The 13,976-nt window shown below is 36.6% G+C and overlaps 1 protein-coding gene across 1 annotated transcript in view; it reads left to right on the forward strand.

The window, feature by feature from the left end:
* POLR3A (polymerase (RNA) III (DNA directed) polypeptide A, 155kDa) overlaps positions 1-13,675 on the forward strand; it is a gene marked incomplete at its 5' end in the record, with an annotated part of 35,671 nt that extends 21,996 nt beyond the window's left edge. The window contains 10 exons of the mRNA XM_010143303.1: positions 3,994-4,080; positions 4,153-4,235; positions 5,498-5,668; positions 6,302-6,395; positions 6,497-6,589; positions 7,014-7,178; positions 7,847-8,011; positions 8,277-8,408; positions 9,703-9,835; positions 13,508-13,675. Of these exons, the coding sequence (XP_010141605.1) occupies positions 3,994-4,080; positions 4,153-4,235; positions 5,498-5,668; positions 6,302-6,395; positions 6,497-6,589; positions 7,014-7,178; positions 7,847-8,011; positions 8,277-8,408; positions 9,703-9,835; positions 13,508-13,656 (1,272 nt within the window). The remainder of the gene's footprint in view (positions 1-3,993; positions 4,081-4,152; positions 4,236-5,497; positions 5,669-6,301; positions 6,396-6,496; positions 6,590-7,013; positions 7,179-7,846; positions 8,012-8,276; positions 8,409-9,702; positions 9,836-13,507) is intronic.
* Between the last annotated feature and the right edge of the window lie 301 nt (positions 13,676-13,976).

Here is a 13,976-nt window from a genome sequence, read left to right on the forward strand (position 1 = left end):
AAAGAGTGTTAAGCAATTTTAATACTTAGGAGAGCAGCCTCACTTAAGACTACTTTGGGAGACAATGATAAAACCTGTCAAATTAACCTGTCTGTGGACATGTAAAGCTGTTACTTTGAAGCTTCTGACTACTTTTAGGGATGAGAACAACATGAATTTAGTGACCTGTTCTTGACCGGTTTCTTTTCAATAGGTCAGAGTGCTTCAGAGCAGGAGACAAAACTAGGAAGCTGTCATTTACAAACCTGATTTGCAGAGCAGAGTTGAAAAAATAACTATATCCATACTTGCAATATGCTGTAAATCTTAACTGCATCTCTGAAGGAAAAATATGCAATATACTAATACTAGAGTTTGGAGATGAAACTGTTCTTGGAGGTGTACATCTCTTCAATTGTATCAGTAAAATCTAAATAATTGCTGTTAGTTTCAGAAACACAGCTATGGCACCATCACCTTAATGGTAATTAGTTTTAAGACTTTTAAGTTTTAGATGCTGTTACATTTTCTTCTTTCCTTTTTTTCTGTTCATCCTTGAAGACATTAACTGAGACAGGTTATGAAAAATATAATGAGGTAATTGTAGCATGTGTGTGCACTGTGTGAACATTAATGTTAGTGCTTTTTAGCTAAAGATGTGTGTATAGTGCTGAAATTGATTAGAATATATGCATTACTGTTGGTGTTAATCACAATAATTTATGTGATTCCTTTTTAATGGTGAGAACCATGACACATTAATCCCCATAGTTAAATACGAGGATTTTGAGAATTTGAGGAAGCTTTCTTTTTTAGTAGGCAACATTCCTTTTTAAAACTCGTTCTTTCAACCTTTAGGGATATTAGCGTGTTTTCCTGATGTTTTCCTATCCTTCCTTTACTTTTCCCTTCCAGAACAGAGATATTTATTATCACTGTTTTTCTACCAGGAGGTTGATTATCCAGTCTTGTCCAGAAAACAGTATGACTAAATCACCTTTTTAAACAGACTAGTGTCACACTGCCTGCAATCTGCACTCACTGGAGAGAATAAAAATTATGAAAAAGCAGATTGTTGGCTGGCATGCTTTCAGTCGTGATAATATTTTAACATATTTGACTGTATTAAGATAGAGGTGAAGGGAAATTTTTGTTTTCTGACACAGCAGTCATAGGTAGAGCTGACCAAATGGATCTGCCTGGACTTGAATGGATTATTGCTGAATCTTGTGGGATTGTCTGTACCACTCTGTCTTTCAGTGGGCTTCTTAACTGTGAGGAGTCTAATCTTAGCAGTGCTTCCGCTTCATGTATATAATGATCTGCTAGCTTAAGTGCTGGGAAAATTACAGAAACACCTCAGTGACCAGACCTTATACTCTGGACTGCTATTTTGACTAAACATCAGCTCTGTAGGAGCTGACAAGGCCCATGCTGAGCCAGAGCTTTGAGTCAGTTTTTGTTGAACAAAAAGAAGTTTATTTTCTTTGTCAAACAGGTCCAGACTAAAAGAGTTCATGGGTATAGACTACATGAAAGAACCAACGGTTTCTTGAGTTCACTCTGGAAGTTATGTAGCTCTGATCTTAAAGGACCGTGCTTCACTGAAGATGATAACTCCATAGAGACAGGCTCAACAAAGAGTTTAATGTAATTTAATCCATGGTTTGAATAAACTGCCAATAGTGATGGAAAGTTGAGAGGAATAGGTCGTTTATTCTTTTAGTTCTTGAGGGTAAATAAAACTTTTGACAATGAAAAATTAACCTCTTCAGAGATTTATTTCTCACTGTTCTTACTGGCTGTAGTGAATGGAAATAATGTATCATTTGAGGACCTCATTTTTTACAATTCAGAATGAAACATAACTGGAGATTTTTTAAGTTTCTTGGTATACATGGACTGTGGATGAGGAAAAGTTGACAATAAATAGTTGCCATAATGCAACAGCCCTGTGCTGTTTTAGTCTTAATCTGCCCTTTCTTCGTATAACCACATGACTAAATCTTCAGCCTGTATGACAACTTTTTTTGAGGAGGTGGCAGTGTGGTTTATTATTGCTGTCCCCTGGTTTTATGTGAGTAGGTGGATATTTGAAATAACTTAATCTTCAGTGTTCTGGAGGGAGAAGTGTTACACCTTCTGCCTTCTTCCCCTTCCACAATTTCTTTCTTGCCCCTCCGCAAAAGAAGCATCTTTCAAGATAAAATTATTTTTTAAATCTCTCCTTAAAGTTTTTTTTTTTAATCTAGCTCAGATGTTCTAGGTGGTCCTCTGAAAGACCTGCAATATTCCTTTCTTTAATCTTTTTACTATAGATGCATTAATTTTCCTACTATTTCCACATTTCTGATTTTTCCATATTATTACTTAACAGTTATTTTAGGAAATCCAGTTTTATGCAAAGATTTCAGGGTCAAAAGCCTTTAAAATGGCAAAATTAAAATTTGTGAATTAATATGACTGACTGCAGGTCAAAAGGGGCAGAAATGTATGAATGCATCTGGTTGTCATCCAAGTGGAGAAACAATTTGAAGCATCTATTCCAGCAGCACCCTTCTGCTGTTGGTCTTTTCATTTGAGCTTTGTTTTAGTATTCACAGAAGATAACGTACTGTCTGAAAATACCTTGAATACCAATACAAATGTAGTTATTTTGAAAATCTGATGTAATAGAAATATTCTAATAAGGATTTTTGAATTCACTTGTAAAAAAAAAAAAAACATAGTGAGGAAGTGATGATATTGTGTAATCATCATCCTGGTTGTCAGGCAGTATTAATGGGATGGAAAGGCTTTAAAAGAACTCTTAAAATCAAAGTAGTCACTCCTTCATGGAGACATTTTTAAGTGATTTTTGAAGTAGATGGGAAGGATTTCTTCTTGATTTTTTTTTTTTGTTTTTTGTATTTTGCTTTTGATAAGCTATGTTATGGTAATGACTTGCACTGAGTCCACTTTTATGGAGGAGTTTAATCATGGACCTCATATTTCATGACTTCCAGTGTACATACAGCCAAAGTGTAATACCTGAATGATATTTCATAGGAATGTTGGATATTTTTCTCACAGTATTGTTTCAATTTATGTTCCAGTAAAGACTGTTAGAACTACTTTTTGATTTTTTTTTTTTGTTTGTTTGTATTTTGCTTTTGATAAGCTATGTTATGGTAATGACTTGCACTGAGTCCACTTTTATGGAGGAGTTTAATCATGGACCTCATATTTCATGACTTCCAGTGTACATACAGCCAAAGTGTAATACCTGAATGATATTTCATAGGAATGTTGGATATTTTTCTCACAGTATTGTTTCAATTTATGTTCCAGTAAAGACTGTTAGAACTACTTTTGGGCAAACCTGGTAAGAGAATGAAAGGTTTAGGTACTGTTACATGTTAAATGCAGTTATCTGCAAGACCTCTTCACAGCACAGTTATTTAAACCGTATTAGGTAGAGACTGACATGTATATATCAGTTCTGAGCAGTTTTTCCTCCCCCCAAATAAAGTACATCTTGAATCTCTGAAATCTGTCCAACAGGTGTCCTTTATGTACTTCCTCTCATACCACAGGCTTTCAGCTCTGACTTATTTTGAATACTGAGAAATGAGAATGTGTTTCTTTCAGTATACAAAGAAAATAAGAATTTTGAGGGGTTTTTAATATGATTATTACTTTTTTGATGGTACCATCAGTTTCAGTAAGTGATGGGTAGGAAGGATCAACCCAATTAAAATCTCTAGTTTTTAGTGTGTACTCAGGAAGGATGCTTTCATTCAATGCAGACCATATTCCTCATGTACTGCTACTAATCTGGGGTTACACAAGAGTGGATCTGGTTTGCCTAATTCTAGTGTGTGTATGTGTCGAAGTTTTGATGTTACTCTCTTCATATTGTGTGTGTTTATTATTGTAAACATTCCACTTGGAGCTCTAAGCCAATAACTTAGTGCTGCAAACTTCAGTTTGAAGTCCATGTCTTTACTTACTGTTGCTTTAATGTATTTTCAGGAAATTAAAAAATTCATCCAAAGTGTTTCTGAGAAGATTAAAAAAACAAGGGACAAGTATGGCATTAATGACAACGGCACAACTGAGGTAAATAGTTATGTAGGTTTTTTTAAATCTTCATAAGCTATTGCTTTTCCAACTGTTCTATTATTTTTTCAGCCACGAGTTTTATATCAGTTGGATAGGATTACTCCAACACAACTGGAGAAGTTTCTGGAGACTTGTAGAGACAAATACATGAGGCAAGTGTTTACCCTGTTAATTTTCTCTTAATTTATACACACACACATACATCCCCAATTCAGTATTTATTGCTTTGTTTGCAATGTTAGAGTGTATTTTGCTATTTTTACTGTATGAACATTGGCTCTGTTGTCAATGCGATACAAAAAAAGAATAAGAAACAGTTGGCCCTAATGATGTAAACATTGCAAGACAAAGGTAGAATAAAACAGGAAAAAAAAAACCCAACCCCAAAATCCTGAAAGGAGTTGCCATCTACAGGTGGGTTTGTTACGGCAGACATGTTCCCTTCTTCCATGCAAAATAATGTCTGAACAGATCCCTTTCAAATCCATATGAACCTAGACAGGTATTCTTGATCTACACGGTTTGAAGAGTTGTGTCGCATCACACTTTGTGCTAACACATTCTGGCATCTGTTACCCAGGTGTAGGAGCCTTTTGTTTGTTGTTCTTGGTCTCCTGCAAGATAGTCATAGTGTGGATATTTTAAACCCTTGTTATCCGTTGAGGATTGTTTCATTTACTTAGACTGCTTGGATTTGTTCGGTGGTGTGCAGTCATTGGTGACACCTGCTTTGTGGTCTCATACCCACCTGCATCTATTATTTACAAATTTTTTTATTCTTCTGGAAAATTCTTGTATTGTCTCAAATTCTTAACCATTTTAAAGCAATTACCATTTTTCAGTTTTTAGGGTTTACAGGTTTTTTCATGTTTTCAGTTTTTAGGTTTACTTGCTTATATTTGTCTTAAGTGTTCTTAAACATGAATTGCAAATGTGAGAATGAGCCCATTACATGCATAACTTGAAGGGCTTTTGAACAGGATGAAAATAAGAAGGCATTAATGCCTTGATTTTGTTCTGTTTAATATGCGTAATATTTTTTTAAAGGAGACTTAAAGGTCTCTTATGCTTAAACATAAAAAGTGGTGTTTTGGAAGTGTTAGCGTATGGGATTTCCCTGAATAGGCTTGATGCGTAGGAGGAAGAGGGCAAGCAGTTTGTTTTCTCTTATGGGTGTTATACTGGATCTCTGGAGTGCCTGAATAACAGGACATCTTAGAGCCTTGCATGAGATCGGTGTCTCTAGTATTGGTGATCCTTCAACCTTTCTCTTGTTTGTTTATTTAAAAAAATATTAACAAACCTCTCATGTATCTACCAGGATAGTTTCTGTCTTTGCTTGCTTCAGATTTTATGCTTTTTGAGTCCTATGTCTCTTTCTGTATTTTTTTTTATGAGATAATTTCTTTATCAGGGCACAGATGGAACCTGGTTCTGCAGTCGGAGCTCTTTGTGCACAGAGTATTGGTGAGCCTGGCACACAGATGACTCTGAAGACTTTCCATTTTGCTGGTGTGGCTTCAATGAACATTACTTTGGGTGTGCCAAGAATCAAAGAAATCATTAATGCTTCAAAGGCTATTAGGTACTAACATTGTTGGGTTTTTGGGGTTTTTTTCCTTCACTTAAGTGAAACCTAATGGACAAATTTGCAGTATGCAATAGCATTTTCCTGTTCTGAGCAATATACTAGACAACACTGAATCCATAGAATACCGAAACACAAAGTCTGTTTTCTGGCCCAAAGTATCACTTAGCTGGGCAGACAAGAAATAAGTTTTATTTTTCTGAATCAAGTGAGGTAAAGTGGTTACTTACCTCATTTAATAAAGTGTAATATTCCATAAGGTGTTTCTCATATATTGTGAAACTTTCTGCCGCATAGTGGTAGTAGAAGCATACCTATTCCTGGACATCCCTGAAGTTATAAGAATACATAAATACTAGAATAGTGTATGCCATGAAAATAGTTGCTGGTTTGTTGTGTTATAATCTCTTGTGTGTGTGCTTGTTTTCACTGGCCTGGAGTACATGAACAATAAACTTCTTAAATGTACCCGAGGAAGCTGAAGATCTCTTTATCTTATCGAATACTACTCTAGATTATGAGATCGGTTCCATAAGGCAGGCTGTAATTCAAATTGACATCTATAACCTAGCTGACCAATTTCCTATCTGTTTGTTTTGGGTTTTTTCCGTGTGTGTTTATTCTTTGTAGCACCCCTATTATAACAGCACAGTTGGACAAAGACGATGATCCTGATTTTGCCCGTCTGGTTAAAGGAAGAATTGAGAAAACTTTATTAGGAGAGGTAGGAGTATTGCTGATGCTTTAAGTGTAAACATTAGCCAAATCTGTGGGGCATTATAATCATTTTCACATGCTAAATGTTTTGTCCTTATCTTTTAAAAGATTTCAGAATATATTGAGGAAGTCTTTCTTCCAGATGATTGTTTCATCCTAGTGAAGCTGTCTTTAGAGCGCATTAGACTACTGAGGTTAGAGGTGAGTTGCTCAGTTCTTACGCAGAATGTGCCTTGGGTAAGGTCCAAAGGGTCTCTTAATCATGTCTCAGAAACAAAAATCAGACCAGTGGAAATTAGAAGTGAATGAAGGATGTGGCTGCATTGTCTGGAATTTTTTCTCCTTTTTTTCTCTTGTAAAGTGAATACTCTCTTTAGCAATAAGAGAAAATATATTTATTTTTTGGTGTCTTGCTAAATACAAGGATACCATCTCTGTCCATTAGGTACAGGCCAGGACCACAGCATAGGATGGTATTTCGTGCAACTTACAAGAGTAACAATTTTTGTTTCTTTTTCTACGTTGCACTTCTTTTATATTCTGTTGAAAGACTGCTGCATGTATTTGAGCAGATTCATGTATGCTAAGAGATACCGTGATGTTTGCTGGCTGACTTTTGCCACAGGTGAATGCAGAGACTGTGCGCTACTCTATTTGCATATCTAAACTCCGAGTAAAGCCTGGGGACATTGCTGTCCATGGAGAAGCAGTTGTATGTGTGAACCCTCGTGAAAATAGCAAGAGTTCAATGTATTATGTATTGCAGTCCCTGAAGGAAGAACTACCAAAGGTAAGAACAAAGACTGTCTCATGTTTTTTCGGGAGGTAATCGGAAGTAATCATTTGGGGTTCTGTTGTGGGAAGACAAAATAAATCTTTTCAGTATTGACAACGAAGATAGTCTGAATCTGTAACTCTTGCAATGGTACTACTTTACAGCTGAAACTCAGCCTCCATTACTAATAATTTTAAGTAAAATTGAAGCCTTGATACTTTACTTGTATTTATCAAAGCATTTCAAGTGCAGTAGCTGTATGAAATTGCTTTATCTTCTTGCAGCTGCATCTAGAATTCAACCACATGACATGGCATTTTTGCAGCTTTCTGTGAGGAGACTGTCTACTTTGGGTTTTAAAAATGCTAGTAAGTGAACCTTGTTGGGAGGATGCCCTCTCACTTATGTGGATGTACCATCATTCAGAGACCCAGCTCTGAGTGTGAAGATACCTGGCATAAAATATGAAATGTAGGTAGTGATTAAGATTTACAGTACAGTGTGAATGTCCCATTTGCACTAGTGTATTTAAGAGCAGAAAAACTTACTTCATACATATTTTAATTCGGCATGTACTTCAAAGAGTGGAGCTTCTGAGTAGTTTTGAAAGCTGATAAGGGTTACCCACTTATGCTGCGTTGCTGTACACATCGAAGTTACAGAGTTGTTTTTGTTTTGTGAAGGTTGTAGTGCAAGGTATACCAGAGGTTTCCCGAGCTGTCATTCACATTGATGAACAAAGTGGAAAGGAAAAATACAAACTTCTAGTTGAAGGTGATAATCTGCGGGCTGTTATGGCTACTCATGGAGTGAAAGGAACAAAAACATCTTCTAACAACACTTATGAGGTAATATTCAAATAGGTGCCATGGGTTTTTTCCCCCGTAGCATCTTTATTACAAGTGCTTGTTTGCATTCGTAGTTGTCAGAATGCATTAACACAAGAGAGTAATTTGACTGACAGGACTGTTCATTTCTATAAATATTTTTAAAATTACCGAATGCAAAAAGCTAGTTTTGGAGTATTATCTGATATCAGGCGGTATTTGTTCCCGGAATATACTTGCTGCAAGCATTTGGTTTTTCATTAATCTAACTTAATCTCTTGTGTAGGTAGAGAAGACCCTAGGAATTGAAGCTGCTCGGACAACCATTATCAATGAGATTCAATATACAATGGTGAACCATGGTATGAGCATTGACAGGAGACATGTTATGTTGCTGTCTGATCTAATGACTTACAAGGTTTGTGCTATGCTTTTTCTAAACATCGCATTGGCCTATTTATATAAATTAATTTTATTGTGTTTGAGAAGGAAGGTTGAGCTAAGGAGATGGGTATCAGTTACAGCTTTAAAGAATTGTAGGTCCAAATACTGTTGTTTGTATATCAAGCTTGGGGATAGGGAGGACAAGGTCTATTTTGACTGAGAAAAAGTTGGTATCGTGAGTAGGGAATCCTAATTTCATACTGTAAATAGGATTCCTAAATAATGTGTTATGACAATCAACTGTTTGGGTAATCGTGCATGCAATTTAAGGCTTACTGTGCAGAAAACCATGTGGGGTGTGTTTCATAGCAGCTGTGCTGTTCATAAGAGTCAAAAGATACAGATATTACGAACAGAATCAGATTATGTGTAGAGTATGAACAGTCTTCCAGAACTTGTTTACTAGAAAATCCTATCTGTTCTTTACTGATTGACTTTCTTTTCTTCACATCTGGTATGTTTTTTAGATATGAGACACTTAGTGAAGTAAGATTTCTCCACTTTGCCTGCCAAAGTGCAAGTCTTTAATTTGGGTAAGAGGGATGAAGGAGTTCTGACTTCTCCCAAAACTGTAGGGCTTTGTTGCACTGAGCTGCAGCAGTCCCCAGGGCTGGCTGTGTGGAGCTACAACGCAATAATGGAAAAAGGCATCAGGGTGCAGTGTTCTACACTCCTAGTGGGCACCTAGTGTGCAACCTGTTGTCTCTGCTTCTGTCCACAGTCTGCTTGATTAGGATTTTTATTAGAAACAGAGGCAGAAATAAACAAAGATGGTTTAAAAAGCAAATTAGTTTTTTTTTCTGGAGAGTGAAAAAATTAAGGTTTAACATCTTCTGTGATCTCTTGACAGCTGAAGTCAGATTTGTCAGTAGTCAGTAGGCACAGAGCTCTCAGACCTCACCAAAGTTTGTACCTCAGCATCCAGTGTATAATTGTGTAGTTTTTCTCATGGCTATGTTTCTTCCAATCTTTCCAATATTCTTGCTTAAAAAAAAAATCTATTAACCATTTATAACAGCTTCTGTTGTGTATGAATAATCACTTCTGGTTTATTTAAATATTGATTACTACCAAACTATTAATTTTCAGGGTGTTTACTGTGAAGTAGCATTTTATGACAGTGCTATATTGTAGATAGTAATCTTTGTTTCATGTATTTGTTAGAATAAAAACTACATTTCTGTTGTTTACTTACTTTTTTTAGCAAACAAAACTGACTTCCAGCCACTAATATGATAGACTTACTTTGGGTTTTTTCATCAATCAAGGGTGAAGTACTGGGCATTACTAGGTTTGGACTGGCAAAAATGAAGGAAAGTGTGTTGATGCTGGCTTCTTTTGAAAAGACTGCAGACCATCTCTTTGATGCTGCCTACTTTGGACAGAAGGATTCTGTTTGTGGTAGGTATTGCAAATTCTGTTGCAGTTTGAGGTCCTTTCCCAGCATCTGTAAACCTCTTCAAAGAGGTTTTTTTGATTTTTGCCTTTACTAAGCTTTCTCTTCAGCTTACATATCAAAAACTTCAGGTCTGAGGCTAATCCATCCTTAATAGTAGAAATTTAATGGACATTTCTCTGCTTCTAACTTAGATCAGAGATCTAGAAGTCAATGGGACATTTGTTGTGTGTTTCTTAAAGTAGATTTTTAGTAATTTGGTTTTCCTTCTCACCACATAGCTCAGTGCAATACCAGGGTATTTTTTTCTCCTAACAATATTCTGTTTTTTCAGTTTTGGAAGTTTGTGTCTCTTCAACACCTAGAGCTAATTAAGAAATCTAGAATCCCATTCAGTATTTAGGTTTGGGTTTTCTTCCTACTAAGAAGCAGGCAGACCTGTATGTCTCAGGTAGCCTAGGTGAATATCACACTGCCCATAATGATCGCTTATGTGATTTGTCAGTCGTAACTAGAACTAAACAGAAAGGCAAAGTTCTGGACCTGCTCAGTTAGTTTTGATGTAAATAGGTAACTGTGGTTTGGTTTGTTTTTTTTTTTTAATTAGAAGCCTTATTTATGAGTACTCCAATCATTAACAGAAGAGAAAAGATCCCTGTTCTCAGAAATTTCTTTTTAATTTTACCTTTTTTCAGTTTTTTGAAGTTCCTTAACACCACTGAGTCTTCTCACTGAATTCATGAAGGAATCTGATAAGTTTTAAAAAAATATATATACATGCACACATGTGCATGTACATACAAGCAAACAGAAAATTAAGATAGATGAGTTTCGTCATTGTCTCTTAATTTTGCATTTCTGCCATGTACTCTAGTACTTGGAATAGAAATTATTTTTCTTTTTCTTTTAAACCCATTTCCCCTTCCCTCCCAGATTTCATTCTCCTTTAAGCTACATATGTTTTGGAATGATTTGTTAACAAGTCTGTATTTAGTAGGTTAAAGAGAGAAAACAAGTCAAGCAGGTTTCATCATCTGATGGTGTAAGGGCTATTATCCTGGAGCTGTAACCACTCATTTGGAGTTTCTGGGTGCTAATTAAGTATAAAAATGTGAATGTATTCTGTTAAGGTTTACTAGTTTGATGTGTTTGTAGGTCGTCTTAGAAAGTGTGGTCAATTTTAGACAGTGCTTTGAGGCTAGTATGTTTTCCAAACCACTGGAATCTGTTAAAAACTCTTGTGTTCCCAGTATTTTAAGAACTCTTCCACTTTCTAACTGTCCAGCATTTCATGTGAGTGGAACTTTCTTTTTTTCTTTTTAAATTATTATTTGCTCATGATTTAAACAAAGGTCCTTTGGGAGACCAATTACCTCCTGGGCAGTAAGGAAAATAAAATGTTTTCTCAGAGTCCCCACTGAGCTGTTTCCAAATGATGTGGAAACCAAAGGTATTTTCTTGTTGCAGTCTATATAATTTTTTTTAATTAAAATAAGGAAATGGAAGGACAAAACAGAAAATTGTTTTCTGTCTTCCAAAACTGAAGAGATACTACTGGCTTGTTTGTATGAAAAAGTGCTGTGCAGCTGTCTGACCTGGCCATAACCAGTTATCTCTCTGAATCACTGTGAAGAGAGTCTATACACACTCTTGGTTTTGCATCTTCAGAGCAGGAAAATGTTACCCAGAAAAGTGAGTATGTATCCAAAATCAGCTATAGGGGCTCAACTGAATGGCATCTCAAATCAGTGCCTCTTCAGAATGTAGTTTTCGGTGTGGTTTTCGACCATGTGGCCTTCGAATCCCTTTTGTCTTGTGAGATGTTCCACCTCCCCCCAAGAAAACAGGGAGCAGCTGATTCCAGCTTTACCTACATTAAGACAACTATTTTATTCTGAGAACTGCTGAAGCCAGCTTTCAGCAGGCAGAGTAGATTGAAACTAGAGCAGAGGCATACATCCAGTTCCAGCATCCACTGTAGAAGCAGGACCAGCAAGTGCAAGCCACTGAGATGTGGCTGATTTACCTTTCTGTCCCCTTCCCAAAAAGCAGCCTACAGCACTCTCATTTCTAACTTGAGTGGGAACTGAGAGCTACAGATCACTGCTATGACATTGATTTATGAGGAGGTGGTCTGGAAGGGAAGTGTCAAAAATCAACTTTGCAGTAAGAGCAGTATGACTGGCTTCATCTCTGCCTAGCTTCTCCAGCTGAAAGTGGGAGGAGCAGTTCATAGCTGTCAGCCAGATGCTTAGATCTGCACTAGATTATAACTGGTGGCATTAAAAGACATTGCACTGGAGGAGTCTTGGCAGAGAGTGCTGTCCTGACAGTTCTGCCACCACCAACAGTTATCTTCACCTGTCCGATACGACCGTCATTGGTCTCTGGTATACATTAGCCTGGGCAGATCTGTAACATACACTTGGTTGTTACAACCTCATGTTCTGGCTGAACACTTCCTGCTATACGTGACTGCTGTCACATGCTGCAGGGTACTACTTTGTGTGTGGGGTAAAAGGGAGTTAGAGAGTTAGGGCTTCTGGTTTCATACATTGAAGTATTGCAATGGAAGAAGGACTCCCAAAATCTACATGCCGTTTCCATGGTTCAGAGGTTTGCTCACCTTGAAAGGTATTGTGCCAAACCAGGTCAGATTTGTTCTGCTAGGTGTTAAAAAGGTATTTCCTTTATCCATTTTAACCTGCACACTGTAGGGCCTAAATAAACAGCAAGCGATTCATAAGAATTGTATTTTGCACAAGATTAAGTCCACAATGTTGGAAAATATCTAGTAGAAATGCAGCAGTGATCTAATAGCAAAAATACAGAATCTTTATTCATATACATTTAAATTACCAATCAAATCTTGCTGGAATTTTAAGCAAATTGATTTTCATCCTTTGTGCATTTGAAAGTATGGTTATTTATTGTTATTTTATTAAACGTTAACAGGAAGGACAATTCTTATATTCTTACACTCCTGAGAAAGTGTCATTTAGATCATAGCAGTATGTTGAGGAAAAAGCCACTGGTATCCGGTAGTTTGCTTTTAATGTAGAACATTCTTTGGAAAAGTTGTATATATCAGTTGATCTGGAATATAAATGTGTCAGCATGTTGCTGTGAAAATGTTACAAAAATAATTGGCACAGACTAAATGTTTAAATCAAAACCAAGCACTTTCTGAATCATGAGAATGCAGAGGTGTTTTAGCTGAAGCAGTGGTGTGCCTCTCTCACTGGGAAGTTGCGGGGGTGTCAAGAGGACTTGGACAGTTTTGACTGAAGCCTTAGCACTGTGTCAGAGGATGAACATAGAAGTACCTTTGCCTTGCATCTTCTGTTGGAAGAAGTGGACATTCTGGAGAAGTGGAATGTGCCATTCCAGAGTGGAATGTATCTTCACCAAAACAAACCCTCTGAAATTCTTTCACTGCTAGAGAAGGTGTTTAGGTTACATTTATTTTTTCCTGTCTAGGATTCAAATACATAGATTCAAGTAACATACAGACCTGATGACTCTAAAATTTTACTTTATTTAGTTTAGAGATCTTGGTCTTTTACATGTGGGGTTCAAGGATATTTGATAGGCAGTGCGTACAAAATGTGCAAATGAAAATAGTTGTGTTAAACCTTACTCTTCATATGTTCAACATGCTTGGTTTTTTTCCCTAGGTGTTTCTGAGTGCATCATCATGGGAATTCCGATGAATATTGGAACGGGACTTTTTAAACTATTGCACAAAGCAGACAAAGAATCAACCCCTCCTGTGAGGCCTCTGATATTTGATAATAATGAATTTCATATTCCCATTGTTACATAGCACTTGGACGTAATACAAGATTGCAAATCAAGAAATAGAAATCAAACATCATTTAAATTAAGGAATGTGTATTATAGTTTTGTGTATCTCGATAATTGTGGATTGGTAAGTAAAGTACTATCAAAAGAATTGCCCGATTGCTTGCCGCCTGCTCTTAGTACAGACCCTGAAAGGAGAGGCTTCTCTGCGCCAGAGAGTGTAAATAAAACTAAAGTGGATTTCAGCTGATTAACTTCCATTTTTCACATGCTAGAATTAGATCTTTGTGTTAATGTTAATGGGTGGAAGTTGTTATTAACTCAGTGCTAGACTTGTGTATT

The sequence above is a fragment of the Buceros rhinoceros genome, unplaced genomic scaffold (assembly GCF_000710305.1).
Source record: "Buceros rhinoceros silvestris isolate BGI_N320 unplaced genomic scaffold, ASM71030v1 scaffold16989, whole genome shotgun sequence".
Lineage (NCBI taxonomy): Eukaryota > Metazoa > Chordata > Aves > Bucerotiformes > Bucerotidae > Buceros > Buceros rhinoceros.